At 46.1% G+C, this 11,673-nt stretch overlaps 2 protein-coding genes across 5 annotated transcripts; both read right to left on the bottom strand.

Moving 5' to 3' along the window:
- Window positions 1–51: 51 nt before the first annotated feature.
- Window positions 52–5,711, bottom strand: actr6 (actin related protein 6). Its single transcript, XM_053426572.1, has 11 exons — window positions 5,511–5,711; window positions 4,875–4,992; window positions 4,731–4,799; window positions 4,482–4,605; window positions 4,074–4,209; window positions 3,931–3,987; window positions 2,868–2,966; window positions 2,386–2,464; window positions 2,120–2,291; window positions 1,899–2,037; window positions 52–562 (listed from the first exon to the last, which is right to left on the bottom strand). The coding sequence occupies exons 1-11, from the start codon at window positions 5,576–5,578 to the stop codon at window positions 433–435; spliced, it is 1,191 nt and encodes a 396-aa protein (XP_053282547.1). The 5' UTR covers window positions 5,579–5,711; the 3' UTR covers window positions 52–432.
- Window positions 5,712–7,070: 1,359 nt separating this feature from the next.
- On the bottom strand, window positions 7,071–10,495 carry LOC128444076 (protein FAM3C). 4 transcript variants are annotated; one of them, XM_053426374.1, is made up of 10 exons: window positions 10,414–10,495; window positions 10,137–10,169; window positions 9,788–9,865; window positions 9,578–9,634; window positions 9,381–9,489; window positions 9,081–9,139; window positions 8,938–8,988; window positions 8,763–8,847; window positions 8,240–8,366; window positions 7,071–7,723 (listed from the first exon to the last, which is right to left on the bottom strand). In XM_053426374.1, exons 1-10 carry the CDS (start codon window positions 10,430–10,432, stop codon window positions 7,619–7,621), a joined length of 723 nt encoding a protein of 240 aa, XP_053282349.1. In that variant the 5' UTR covers window positions 10,433–10,495; the 3' UTR covers window positions 7,071–7,618. The 4 variants fall into 4 exon arrangements, with proteins under 4 accessions (XP_053282349.1, XP_053282352.1, XP_053282351.1 ...); XM_053426377.1 differs by having other exon boundaries at window positions 10,342–10,458; XM_053426376.1 differs by having other exon boundaries at window positions 10,355–10,458.
- Between the last annotated feature and the right edge of the window lie 1,178 nt (window positions 10,496–11,673).

The raw sequence follows: 11,673 nt of genomic DNA, 5'->3' as shown, positions 1-11,673 counted from the left end.
TGTGTGAGTGTGAGTGTGACAGGCAGACAGAGTGTATATCAGATGCTTGGCTCATGTTTGTGGCAGTTTTTATTTTTGTATCATGTAATAAGTTTCTGTCATCTAACATCTTGGGGCTTTTATTTAGAAAATCCAGCCTCCTTTTCGTGATCCTGGTAACTTCCTGTAACCATGAACCAGGGGCAGAGCAGAACATTCAACTTCCACCTCAGCTCAACAAACCCCTGGTGCATCCCTCGGACCGGCTTCAGCTTCGGGTTCCTCTGGTAACCCTCCCCAACAGAACACTAGTAACTGAAATGTAACTGCTGTAGAAAAACCCTCTGAAGTTTTGATTTCACTGGTTGGAAATCCTGTTTCAGAATCACGTTCAAAGCATGTCGAGTTTATCAGAAGTCTGATACAGTCTGGAGTTGAGGCTCCATGGAGACGTCAAAGGTCAAACTTGTCTTCACAAACACAGTGTCCGTGTTCTTCATAGTCCTCTCTGGTCACCACCATCTCGTCATAGTCTGGGTTGTGGGCCAGGAGCTTCCCTCCCTCCCACGAGTAACAGATGGGACTGCAAGTCAGAAAACACCATTAAAAGGAACCAGAGACACCAGAGACACAGGAGATCTGTGAGGAGACGCCATCTTGACTCCAGGAATCAGAGGCTTGAGGTCCCGTCTAGGGTTGCAAAATTCCGGGAATATTCAAAGTTGGAAACTTTCCATGGGAATTAACGGGAATAAACTGGAAATTGTGTGGGTAATTTATACTAACTGTATTTACCTTGTCATATACAGACATAAATATAAACATTTTGCTTTGTCATTGGCTGATTTGAGGCCTGAGGAAACTTTGGGCACTTGACTATATGCTTCTGGATCTCTGTGTCATTCTTAACATAGGCCTCTGCACAGTATTCACAAATGTACACATCCTTTCCTTCTACATTGGCTGGAGTGAAATGTCTCCACACATGAGATAGTGCACGTGGAATTGTTCTGTAGAATAAGATGAGAAAAAAGCTTGTAAAAAAACACTAAAGCAATTAGACATATAAATAGTTGGTCCAACAATTGGAATCGTCTTTAAAAATATTTATATTGATGGATAAATGAATAGAAAGAGGCTAGATGGACAGATGAACAATCCTCAATCAGCATGCTAATATATTTTCCCAGTAATACCATTGAAACTTCCTTGACTAGTCCTTCACTCTACAGCAGGCCTCAACAGCCCTGCTGTAGAGTGAAGGATGCTGGGAGTTATCTGTGCATGTGATGGAGAAATGCACAGTTGAGGGTGTGCTGCATTCCATACATCTTTAAAATAGAGTTTTGAATGAAAATAGATTTTTTTTGCTCAGCGTTTAGTTTTTCTAGTTTTTTTCTCAAAATTTCCCAAATTCCCGAGCTTAATATTCCCATGGAAAGTTTCCGGGAAGTTCCCGAAAATGTTCCGCCCCTTTGCAACCCTAGTCCCGTCGGCTACATCCACACGACGACGGTTTCATTTGAAAACACATCAACTCTGCTCCAGAGGTTTAGTTTGAAAACTTCTGGGCTGCGTTCTAATCTGGACGAGCAGAAAACAGCTCATAGCCTTCCCTGATTCGTCAGGCTCCTGTCACATGACCTTCTCCCAGAACTAACACCCAGCATCATATTATTCGGTAGGTTCTTGCCCAGTGTACAGGTCACTTTCTCAGGCACGTTAGTATGGACGGGCCCAAACGCTGGAATAGACAGAGATTGTTTTAACTGGATAACGTAGCAGTTTGGATGTTGCCTCAGAGTGCGGCCCTGTGCGTCCTAACCCTGAACCTAACCCTGACCCTGACCCTGACCCTGACCCTAACCCTGACCCTGAACCTAACCCTGACCCTAACCCTGACCCTGACCCTCACTCACTCTGCAGGCTGCAGGACGGACACGGGGAGATGAGCCGGGACCAGCGACCGCAGCTCGGCCTCCAGTCGCTGCCTGTAGCCGGGGAACAAGGTGTTTCCTCCCGTCAGGACGATGTTCTGGTAGAAGTGGGGCTGCATCTCTGATGGAAGAGGAAACTGTTAGTGGCTTTATCTTCACACACTGCAGACGAGTGTGTTCACAACACAAGGACAGCAGCTGACCTTCTGGCAAAGACTGGATGGAGTGGACCACGGCCTCTGGGATGCCCATCTCCTGGATGCCGATGTCTGACGGGTGAAAGAGCATCTCAGGAACAGCGAAGCGCTCGTTGACCAGCCTCAGGATCTGCTCTCCTGTCTTATACTTTCCAGTGAACATCATCTCCTCCCGAGGCTGGTGAGAACAAAGACTGATGAGGACTCGTGGTCCCAGGGAAAGTGAATCAGGGCCAAGGCAGCTCCTCAGATCCCCTCGGATGCAGTCTCACCTTGCAGAAGCCTTTTTTAATGGAGCTGAAATCCGGAAGGACATAATCCACCATCACAGTATTTTCCTCCGCCTTGTTTCTGAGAACAGAGCAAACAGAAGAACCATCCGTCAACAACCAGCTCGAGCTCCCCTGGTCCAAGGCCCGTCCATCAAACAACCCCCAACACAACTGGGATTAAAATAAACCAAGGTGATATCATGGTGCCCTGTGGATCCAGGTGGACTGAGGCTGGAGGTTGTTCTCCCTCCCACTTCTAATCTTTAAACTAAGCTAGAAGAGATCTTTCCCCGTTTTCAGTTTCAATGCTCAGCAGCTGCTGTCGCTCTACAGAAGCGTTTTGCAATCTGAGGTCACAAGATTATGAAATCGTTAATTCAGAGAAACAGAGCAGATTTCATTTTCCTCAAGTGAATGAAATACACTTTACATTAGTGACATGTTATCTACAAACATTACGTTCAACCCTTTTGATCACTTACTGTGCCACCTCCATGTCCTTACAGAAGTTCTGTGAGACGTAGCAGACGTCTTCCTTCACCTGGTTGATCACATGAGTTTCATCCATCACGTGTAGCTGACTGCAGGAAGAGAGAATCTTTACTTGGATCTTTACCCAGAGAACCACAGAAGAAATACACAGGAACAGTACTTCATGTAGTCACAGTACCACAGTAACGGTACTTCCTGTAGTCACAGTGCCACAGTAACAGTACTTCATGTAGTCACAGTACCACAGTAACAGTACTTCATGTAGTCACAGTACTTCATGTAGTCACAGCAGAAGTTAGTTAGTACAGTACTTCATGTAGTCAAAGTACCACAGTAACAGTACTTCATGTAGTCACAGTACCACAGTAACAGTACTTCATGTAGTAACAGTACTTCATGTAGTCACAGTACCACAGTAACAGTACTTCATGTAGTCACAGTGCCACAGTAACAGTACTTCATGTAGTCACAGTACCACAGTAACAGTACTTCATGTAGTCACAGTACTTCATGTAGTCACAGCAGAAGTTAGTTAGTACAGTACTTCATGTAGTCAAAGTACCACAGTAACAGTACTTCATGTAGTCACAGTACCACAGTAACAGTACTTCATGTAGTAACAGTACTTCATGTAGTCACAGTACCACAGTAACAGTACTTCATGTAGTAACGGTACTTCATGTAGTCACAGTACCAGTGTAACAGTACTTCATGTAGTGAAAGTACCACAGCTACAGTACTTCATGTAGTCACAGTACCACAGTAACAGTACTTCATGTAGTGAAAGTACCACAGCTACAGTACTTCATGTAGTCACAGTACCACAGTGACAGTACTTCATGTAGTCACAGTACCACAGTCACAGTACTTCATGTAGTCACAGTACCACAGTAACAGTACTTCATGTAGTCAAAGTACCACAGTGACAGTACTTCATGTAGTCACAGCAGAAGCTAGTTAGTACAGTACTTCAGCTGTGTACTTAGTTACCTTTGACCAAACAACAAGAAAACCTGCAGCCAATCAGGAAGCAGCAGAGTGAGGCGGACTCACCGATATGAAATGATCTCTTTCAGGTGATTGGTCAGCAGCTTCCCTCCCACGTTGATCCTGAGGGACACAATCAACCAATAGGCCGTCAGCATTATGTGGTCGCCCCCCCGTTGACACAGCTGCAGGTGGATGCCTCCTCTCACCTGCGCACCCCCTCCTTCATCTTCCTGCTGCGGCAGTAGGGCACGATGTGTGTGAAGGAGAAGCCGCTGTCCACCAGGAGGCAGCACAGCTCCGAGGGTCTGGTGTGGAAGTAGTGATGAGCGCTGAGCGAGCCGGCTGCAGTCACAGACACAAACAGCTGTTACTGCCCAACAGAAGAAGAAGCGTCTGGAAATACAAACCAATGACCTTGACCTTTGACCCAACCCTCACCAGTTCATCTCTACGACACCTGGTCAGTGATTCCTCTAGATTTGAGTCTTTTATGGAAACCAGAAGGTGAACAAGTTTCCATCGCAGCTCAAAATCCACCAAACTTCTTGTTTCAGCCGTTGAAACCTCAGACTGTAAATCTGTTGTTCCTGTCCGATTCCTCTAGGCTCACTTACCGTTTGTCCTCAGCGCCGACTGGAACTGATACTCCTCGAACAGGATCTCGTTCATCGACTCCTGGATGGAGGTGAAGTTGAAGTAAGGCTCCGTGATGAGGATGCTGGTGTCTGTAAAATCCACCTGACCCAACACGAGCAGAGGAGGGGGGGGTGAGGTCGGGTCAGACCATGTGATCAAATTACAGACATGTCCTTCACTTCCAGGAAAAGAAAACTTCGTGGTGAAATAAAGACAAAGAAAAACACCTTGAACATCTCTTTTCCAAACAGATGATCCCACACTTTCCTCTGGACATCCCAGTTGACCAGGTAACCCTTCAAACCAGGAGAAAGAGAAACCAGTTAGAAACCAGCAGCTGGGTGAGTCTGCAGCCTCCCAGTGGGACTCACCTTCTGGAAGGGAAGGATGTAGAAGAGACCGGAAGGATCCTTGATCTCGTCCAGCTGATTGGCCGTGAAGGTTTTCAACCTGGAGGTCTTGGAGCGGAACTGACAGTTGGAGATGACTCTGAGGAAGAAGACGTGAAACAGAGTCTGAGGAAACATCACGATCCAGCAGCTGGGAACTGAAGAGCAGAAGAGCGCCCCCTAGTGGACAGAGCTCGTGTTGTGGGTTCATCTCTGCTGCAGCAACACAAACACACGATGTGGCTTCTACACACAATCAGAACCAAACAAAGACTAACACATGTGTACATGTTAACTTCACACATGAAGCACGATGTGTGTGTCTGTCTGTGTGTGTGTAAACACAGTGTGATGCTAATGGTGACTGCTTGTCTTGTAGCATCGAGTCTTTAGAACCATGTGAGTAGAAGAAGAAATGGTAGAAGTTGAAGAAGAAGAAGACTTTGACTTTTTAATAACTTGAATTATGACACATTGTCAGAATAAAACTTAATAATTCAACTATGGATAAATCCTTCCATGCACACACACGTCACACACCAGCCCCAGAGTTACACAGATGAAGAAGGACTCGCTTCCTTCCGGTTGTTAAAGCTCTTCCTCTCCTCGGGGACCCACCTGACCGCCTCGTGGCTGAACCCGATCTTCGCGGTGTTCGCTCCGTTGTCCAGAACTAACGTCGCCATTAGAGTCGGAGCAGGAGCTGAGACAAATGAACGTGAATCCAGAAAGAAGCGAACAAACGATTCTCCTCACTCCGCCATCGACGCTGCTTCACCGCTCCAGCCAATCAGCTGCTCCCGCTCGTCTGGTGTCGTCACAGCGGCCGCAATGACACAGCCAATCAGATGTGAGCTTTTGAGTCCCTCTAGGAAAGTGTTCGGGTGGAAACAGGGTTTGCGTCTACTTCCGGTTCTACGTTACCTGAAATAAATGTAATTAATTGTCAGAATTTAACGCTGAAACGCTTCAGATTTAGGATCTACATTAATTTCCCTGTTTTCTCAGTGAGATCTTAACTGAGATTCAATAAACCACTATAATATACATTTCCTCTTTATGTTAATAAACGGAACATTTATTTTATTTTGTTTTGTACTGTGGGACGAGATTAACTGTCTCACTCCTGAACAGCCAACCAACTGTGGCACTGTGCCATAACCCTGGATCTTTATAATAACCACTGTACAGTTACTCCCCAAGTTATATTATATTATATATAATATATATTATAATTATATTTAATTATGTTTACTTATTTCACCCTCGCTGTATAATTGTAATACGCACACCTGCACTTCTTTTCTTAGACCGTCGCACAGGTCGGACTGTTTGTTTTGTTTTGTTTTGTTTTGTGATGTGTTTTCTGTGTAAGCAGCTGAGAGCTACTTTACATAGTTAACTTCCCTGTTTGTGCAAAATTACTTGGCCAATAAACCTGATTCTTTTTTTTTTTATATTCTTTATTTATTTGACAGTTGTATACAAAAATTTAAATCAGCACAAGGGCAATTTTCTTTCTTCTGCTGTCAATAAACCTGATTCTGATAAAAAACTGATTCGTGTATTCACCATTCAGGAAAACAATACTCTGATTTGTTCAGAATGAGAGGATCGGTCCCACACGAGAATCCTGAAGAATCAGATCAACGTGTCCTGGAGACTTTATTTATCTATTAGCACAATATTTCATGAAATATCCCCTTTATTCATAGAATTTTTTTTTTTTAAATTCCGTGTTTAAATTCAGATGTGTTGCCTGTGAATGTTAACGTGCTCGACCGTTCACTTCAAACCACAGTGTCCCTGCAGAGGGAACTATCAAAACCTCATGAGGACCTCTGTTCTGTGCTGAACCTTCAAGTAACGAGTCGGTTCCCTGAGGGAATGAAGATCCGTTCCCAGCGTGGCTCCTGCAGGCCGGTTGGTCCAGTCAGTCGTGACAGACACTCTGAAGTGGAAAACAAACGCACCTCCGTACCAGGTTGTTATTGTTATCTGATGAGGACAAACTATAAAAAGTCACATGTTCACGTGGCACCTATCAGACAATGGAGTCGTGATCACAGAGAGAAGATCATTTATTGACTCATCTGTTCTGAAGAAGCACAGAGTCAACAGGACGCGGATGTGTTTGCTCAGTTCACGACCCAGTTTACAATGCTGACGAGACCATGATAACAATGGAATCACTTTATTTGTGTAGCACGTATCTAGACAAGGTTACAAAGAGCTTCACACAAAGTTCAATTCATTCACATTTTAAGAACCAAATCAAAAAAGGAAAATCCAGACCGTAGATTTATAGAGAAACCATCAGTTCCCACAATGAGCAGCTCTGACGAGTGAGGAGAGAACTTCAGAACCACAGGGTGGAGACATCGAGTCCCGAAGGCAGCGAGTGGGAAGATGATGAATTAGGTCCAAGTTGGTCCTTTTGGGTGATGTCCCCATTAATTGTAAAAGATGTCCCCAGTCCCCAGTCCCCAGTCCCCAGTCCCGCAGATCAACCATCTACATGTTTGACTCCATCCAGAGACAAAGAGGAGCTGGTCCCAGCTCTGGTCTGCGTCATGCAGATTGAGATCAAAGTGTTCAGGTGTAGATTTCCTCACTGCTGCACCGACGTGAGGAAGATCCCACTGGACTCACTGGACTGGTTTACACACCAGCTGCAGCCGGATTCTGACAAAGTCTTCTTAATCTACTAAATATCAGCTGATCCGTCACTTGGTCTCTTTGAGAAGCGGGACCATGGGGATGCATCCCTCCAGGACAATGAGCTCGGGCCAGCCTTCATACATGTTCACTGCTGAGTCACTCTTCTTGAACTGAAGGGACAGAAACACAGAGGATCAAAGCACGACAGCAGATCCTCCAGCAAACACACCATTGGTCTTTTCATTGATTAGCAGATCAGCAAAATTCTAAAAATCCATTTGATCTAAGATTGTATGCAATCTAAGCATACAATCTAATCTAAGCTAGCTGTTTCCTCCTGATTCCAGTCTTTGTGCTAAGCTAATGTTACAATGTCTCCTTTTTATTTCAGGTAGTTTGACCCCTGTTTACAACATGGCCGCTTTCGATCTCTTCTGAAGAGACTCGGTGTCTTTTCAGTCCCTGAGACACGAAAGCTCCAGCAGCTGGATCCTCTCCAGCCTGAAGGTCCAGGTGTCAGCTCAGACTGAACCAATCAGGAGACACGTTAAAACACAGAGAGCGTTCAAACGTCCTGGTCGTGTCCAGCGCCACCTGCTGGGCAGCAGCAGTCTGGCGTCTTTTCGAACTTAAAGACAGAATCAATGAGCCGTCGGTGTGAATGAGGTGTGACCCGGTGCTGGTACCTTCTCTAAGTGGCTCGTCACATCTGCTCCTTTCCCACCAGCAAACACCCAGTTGTCTCTGAAGGCCAGCGACTGGATCATAGAACTTCCCAGTTCAGTGATCAGCTTCCTCCCTTCGTCATTTAACCTGTTACACACAAACACGTGTTCAGCCACAGAACACCAGCACCCCCCCCCCCCCCCCCCCCCCCCCCCGGACCCCCCCCCCCCCTCCCCCTGGACCGACCTCACATGGATGGAGTTATTGTCACAAGCTCCAGCTTCTAACATGAGAATACTTATTAGTTTTCTGATTTGGTTGTGACGGACATGTTTTTGTACTGTTGTAGAAAAGATTGCATCCCAAGTGTGAGAATGAGAGTAGACTGAGCAGCAGGTCAGGAACCTGCTGAGGAACCTGCTGAGGAACCTGCTGAGGAACCTGCTGAGGAACCTGCTCTGGGGACAGAGGCTCATCCTCAGGGACCCGACTGTCTTTACTTTAAGAAATCGTTTCAGAAGATGAGAATGAAGAAACATTTACTTCGATGCAGATTCGTCAAAAGTCGCCATCAGCACAATGGTGCCCGTCTCAATGCTGTTCAGGAACTCGATGAGATCTTTCACGTCTGCAACACAAACCCAGAGTCCATGTGTTGGTCTCCAACAGAACCACGCAGTCATCACAAACCTATCATGACTCATCAGTTGTGGCTCACCTCCGCCGTACATGTCAAAGTTACCCGTCTTTATCACTTCTCCGGTTTTACCTGTTAAAGAAGAAGAGTGATTAATACACCAGCAGCTCCATCATCCAGACTAAATAAACCATCTGGAGGTGATGCAGTGGTCCAACGCTCACCATTTATTATAACTATGTTTATTCCCAATCCAGCATTTTTCATCGCTGTCCCAAGAACCCTGAGGAAAGTTTGAAACATCAAATATCAATAACAGCCGACGAGTTCGGTGGTCAGAACGTCCCAGATGTTTCCTCTAGTGCCGAAAGGAAAACTTGCAGAATAAACAATGCAGAGCAGTTTTATTTAGCAATAAAAAAGGATTCTTTTCTTTCTTTATTTTACCGGCGCCCATAATACATTTACGTCTGATCTCATCTTGTCACAGAAACAGATCCTGAGTCGTTCAGGCAGAAACTCACATCTGGGCCTGGAAGCAGATCTTTGGAGGCACGGCGCTGGCGGCTCCGCTCTGGATGTAGAAGCTGAAGTGCTTCTCAGGACAGGTTCTTGGCATCGGACATGAAACAGCTGGAGAGGAGACATCGATTAATCCATTAGCATCTTGGTCAGAAGCACATCAGAGGTTCACACGGACCCGGGCTCCTCCACCACTCACCTGCTGAGCTCGGCCTGGACTTGTCGAAGCTTTTGGATAAAACCTGTTGAAATTCCTCTGGAAAAACAAGAGTTCACACATTAGGTTTGGTCCATGTCCCATCTGCTAACCTGGAGGAGGCAGGTTGTATGAGCTATACTGCATCCAGCCACCAGGGGCAGTCACGCAGTTAGGGAGCCGTCATGTGGATCTTTACTCTCATGATCTCACCCGTCACTGTGTCGCTGTATCTCTGCAGAACGACTGTGATTAAAATAACCACAGCAAGCAGCAGCAGCAGCAGAGCTCCTGAGGGCCACAGAGAGAGAGAGAGAGGGAGGAGGAGGAGGAGGAGGAGGTGGAGGAGGAGGAGGAGGAAGCAGTCAGACTGAAGCTCGGAATATCAACTATGATTCATGAACAGCTCCTTCTGAGGAGAGGCTCATTTTATTATTAATATTCTGACAGATGTTAAACAAACACACACGCGCGCGCACACACACACACACACACACACACACACACACACACACACACACACACACACACACACACACACCCCTGAGGGATGCAGACTTACTTGTTTTAGATCTTCTTGCCATTTTAGTTTTTCCTGTTAAAGACAAAGGTCAAAAGTTGAGTCATCGCTGGGATTATGAAATAACAAAGATTAATTACATTTCAGAGTGTTCCTGTGATTATTGACTCTGTTGAATTAAATCACATTTCCTGAGCGAACACATCACATCCTTCATTTAGTCCCAACAACAGAAACTATGACTCACAGACTTAACTCACACATGTAGAGTTCAGCAGAACCAGAGCAGTTTGAAATCAGAGGTGGAAGTTGAACTGACCTACTCTCACGGTGAACATCCTCCGGTCTGTCACTTAACTTCCTGATGACCTGCTGACAGCCTGGCCCCGCCCACCTCCACCTGCTGACAGCCTGGCCCCGCCCACCTCCACCTGATCACCGGGGGAAAGCCAATCAGCTGGGAATCTGCACAAACACCCATTTTAACACTTTATTTCAAATTTGTATAAAACCAGAACAGTGTCGGTTTTAAATCTGTCAGTTTGTAATGTCTTATCACATTATATAATATGATATAGTAAAGTTGTGTGTTAACAGTGATGTGAAGAATGGTAGAATCCACATCTCAAGGTGTGAAGACGTGGAGACAGAGAAACCGGTTCAGCGGATCCGGATCACCGTGTGAATTCCTCACAGAGGAATCTGGTTTCCTTTCAGACACAGAGCCGGGACACCGGCCAGACCGGATCCTTTCAGATCCTTCCCTCCGCAGAGAAACCTGTAAATCAGTCACAACGTTACACAACACACACTCACACACTCACACCCTTTTCCTGGTGATTCAACATGACGCTGCCTCCTGCTTTGTCTTCTCAGGTGTAATCCAATCTGAACTGAAGCTGCTCGTGTGACAACTTGAACTCGTCCCTGAACATGTCTCAGATGGACACAGGTCACCGGGCTGCAGGCTGCTCTACAGATAGTTCTGGTCTATGGAGACAGCCTTGATAGGGTCCTAGACGGGACAACAATCCACAGGTGTCTATGGGAAGGGGGGGGGGGGGGGGGAATGCAAGAGAGTCTCACTGCAGCGCTCTTCAGGGGAGTTGTTGTTCCAGCAGCAGCCTTCAGGCCCGTGCTGGTCGGGGGGGCCGAAAGCAGATAAGATTGTTTGGTCTTGCAAGTAGCCGCATTCCAATATGCACGTCTACTCTTTCTCCACTTTCTCCAAATCGATCCAATTTCCTATATCCAATATATGATCAATTCATCAGATGCTTGTTTTCACTGGTTACTGGTTTGTAAAAGTACAAACCAGAATCAACCAGATCAATGAACCCATGGAACAAACACATGAAGCCTGTTCAGGTGTGAGAAGCTCTCAGGTGAATAAAGACACGTCAGCTCCTGGTGTCTCTCTCCTGCCTCCTGCTGGAAACAGATCCAAGCTCTGCTGTGACCCTGAGATCATCTCCTGCCTCCTGCTGGAAACAGATCCAAGCTCTGCTGTGACCCTGAGAACATCTCGTCCTCCTGCTGGAAACAGATCCAAGCTCTGCTGTGACCCTGAGATCATCTC

Source organism: Pleuronectes platessa, chromosome 7, assembly GCF_947347685.1.
Source record: "Pleuronectes platessa chromosome 7, fPlePla1.1, whole genome shotgun sequence".
NCBI classification, from domain to species: domain Eukaryota; kingdom Metazoa; phylum Chordata; class Actinopteri; order Pleuronectiformes; family Pleuronectidae; genus Pleuronectes; species Pleuronectes platessa.
This window is presented reverse-complemented; position numbering and strand designations above follow the sequence as displayed.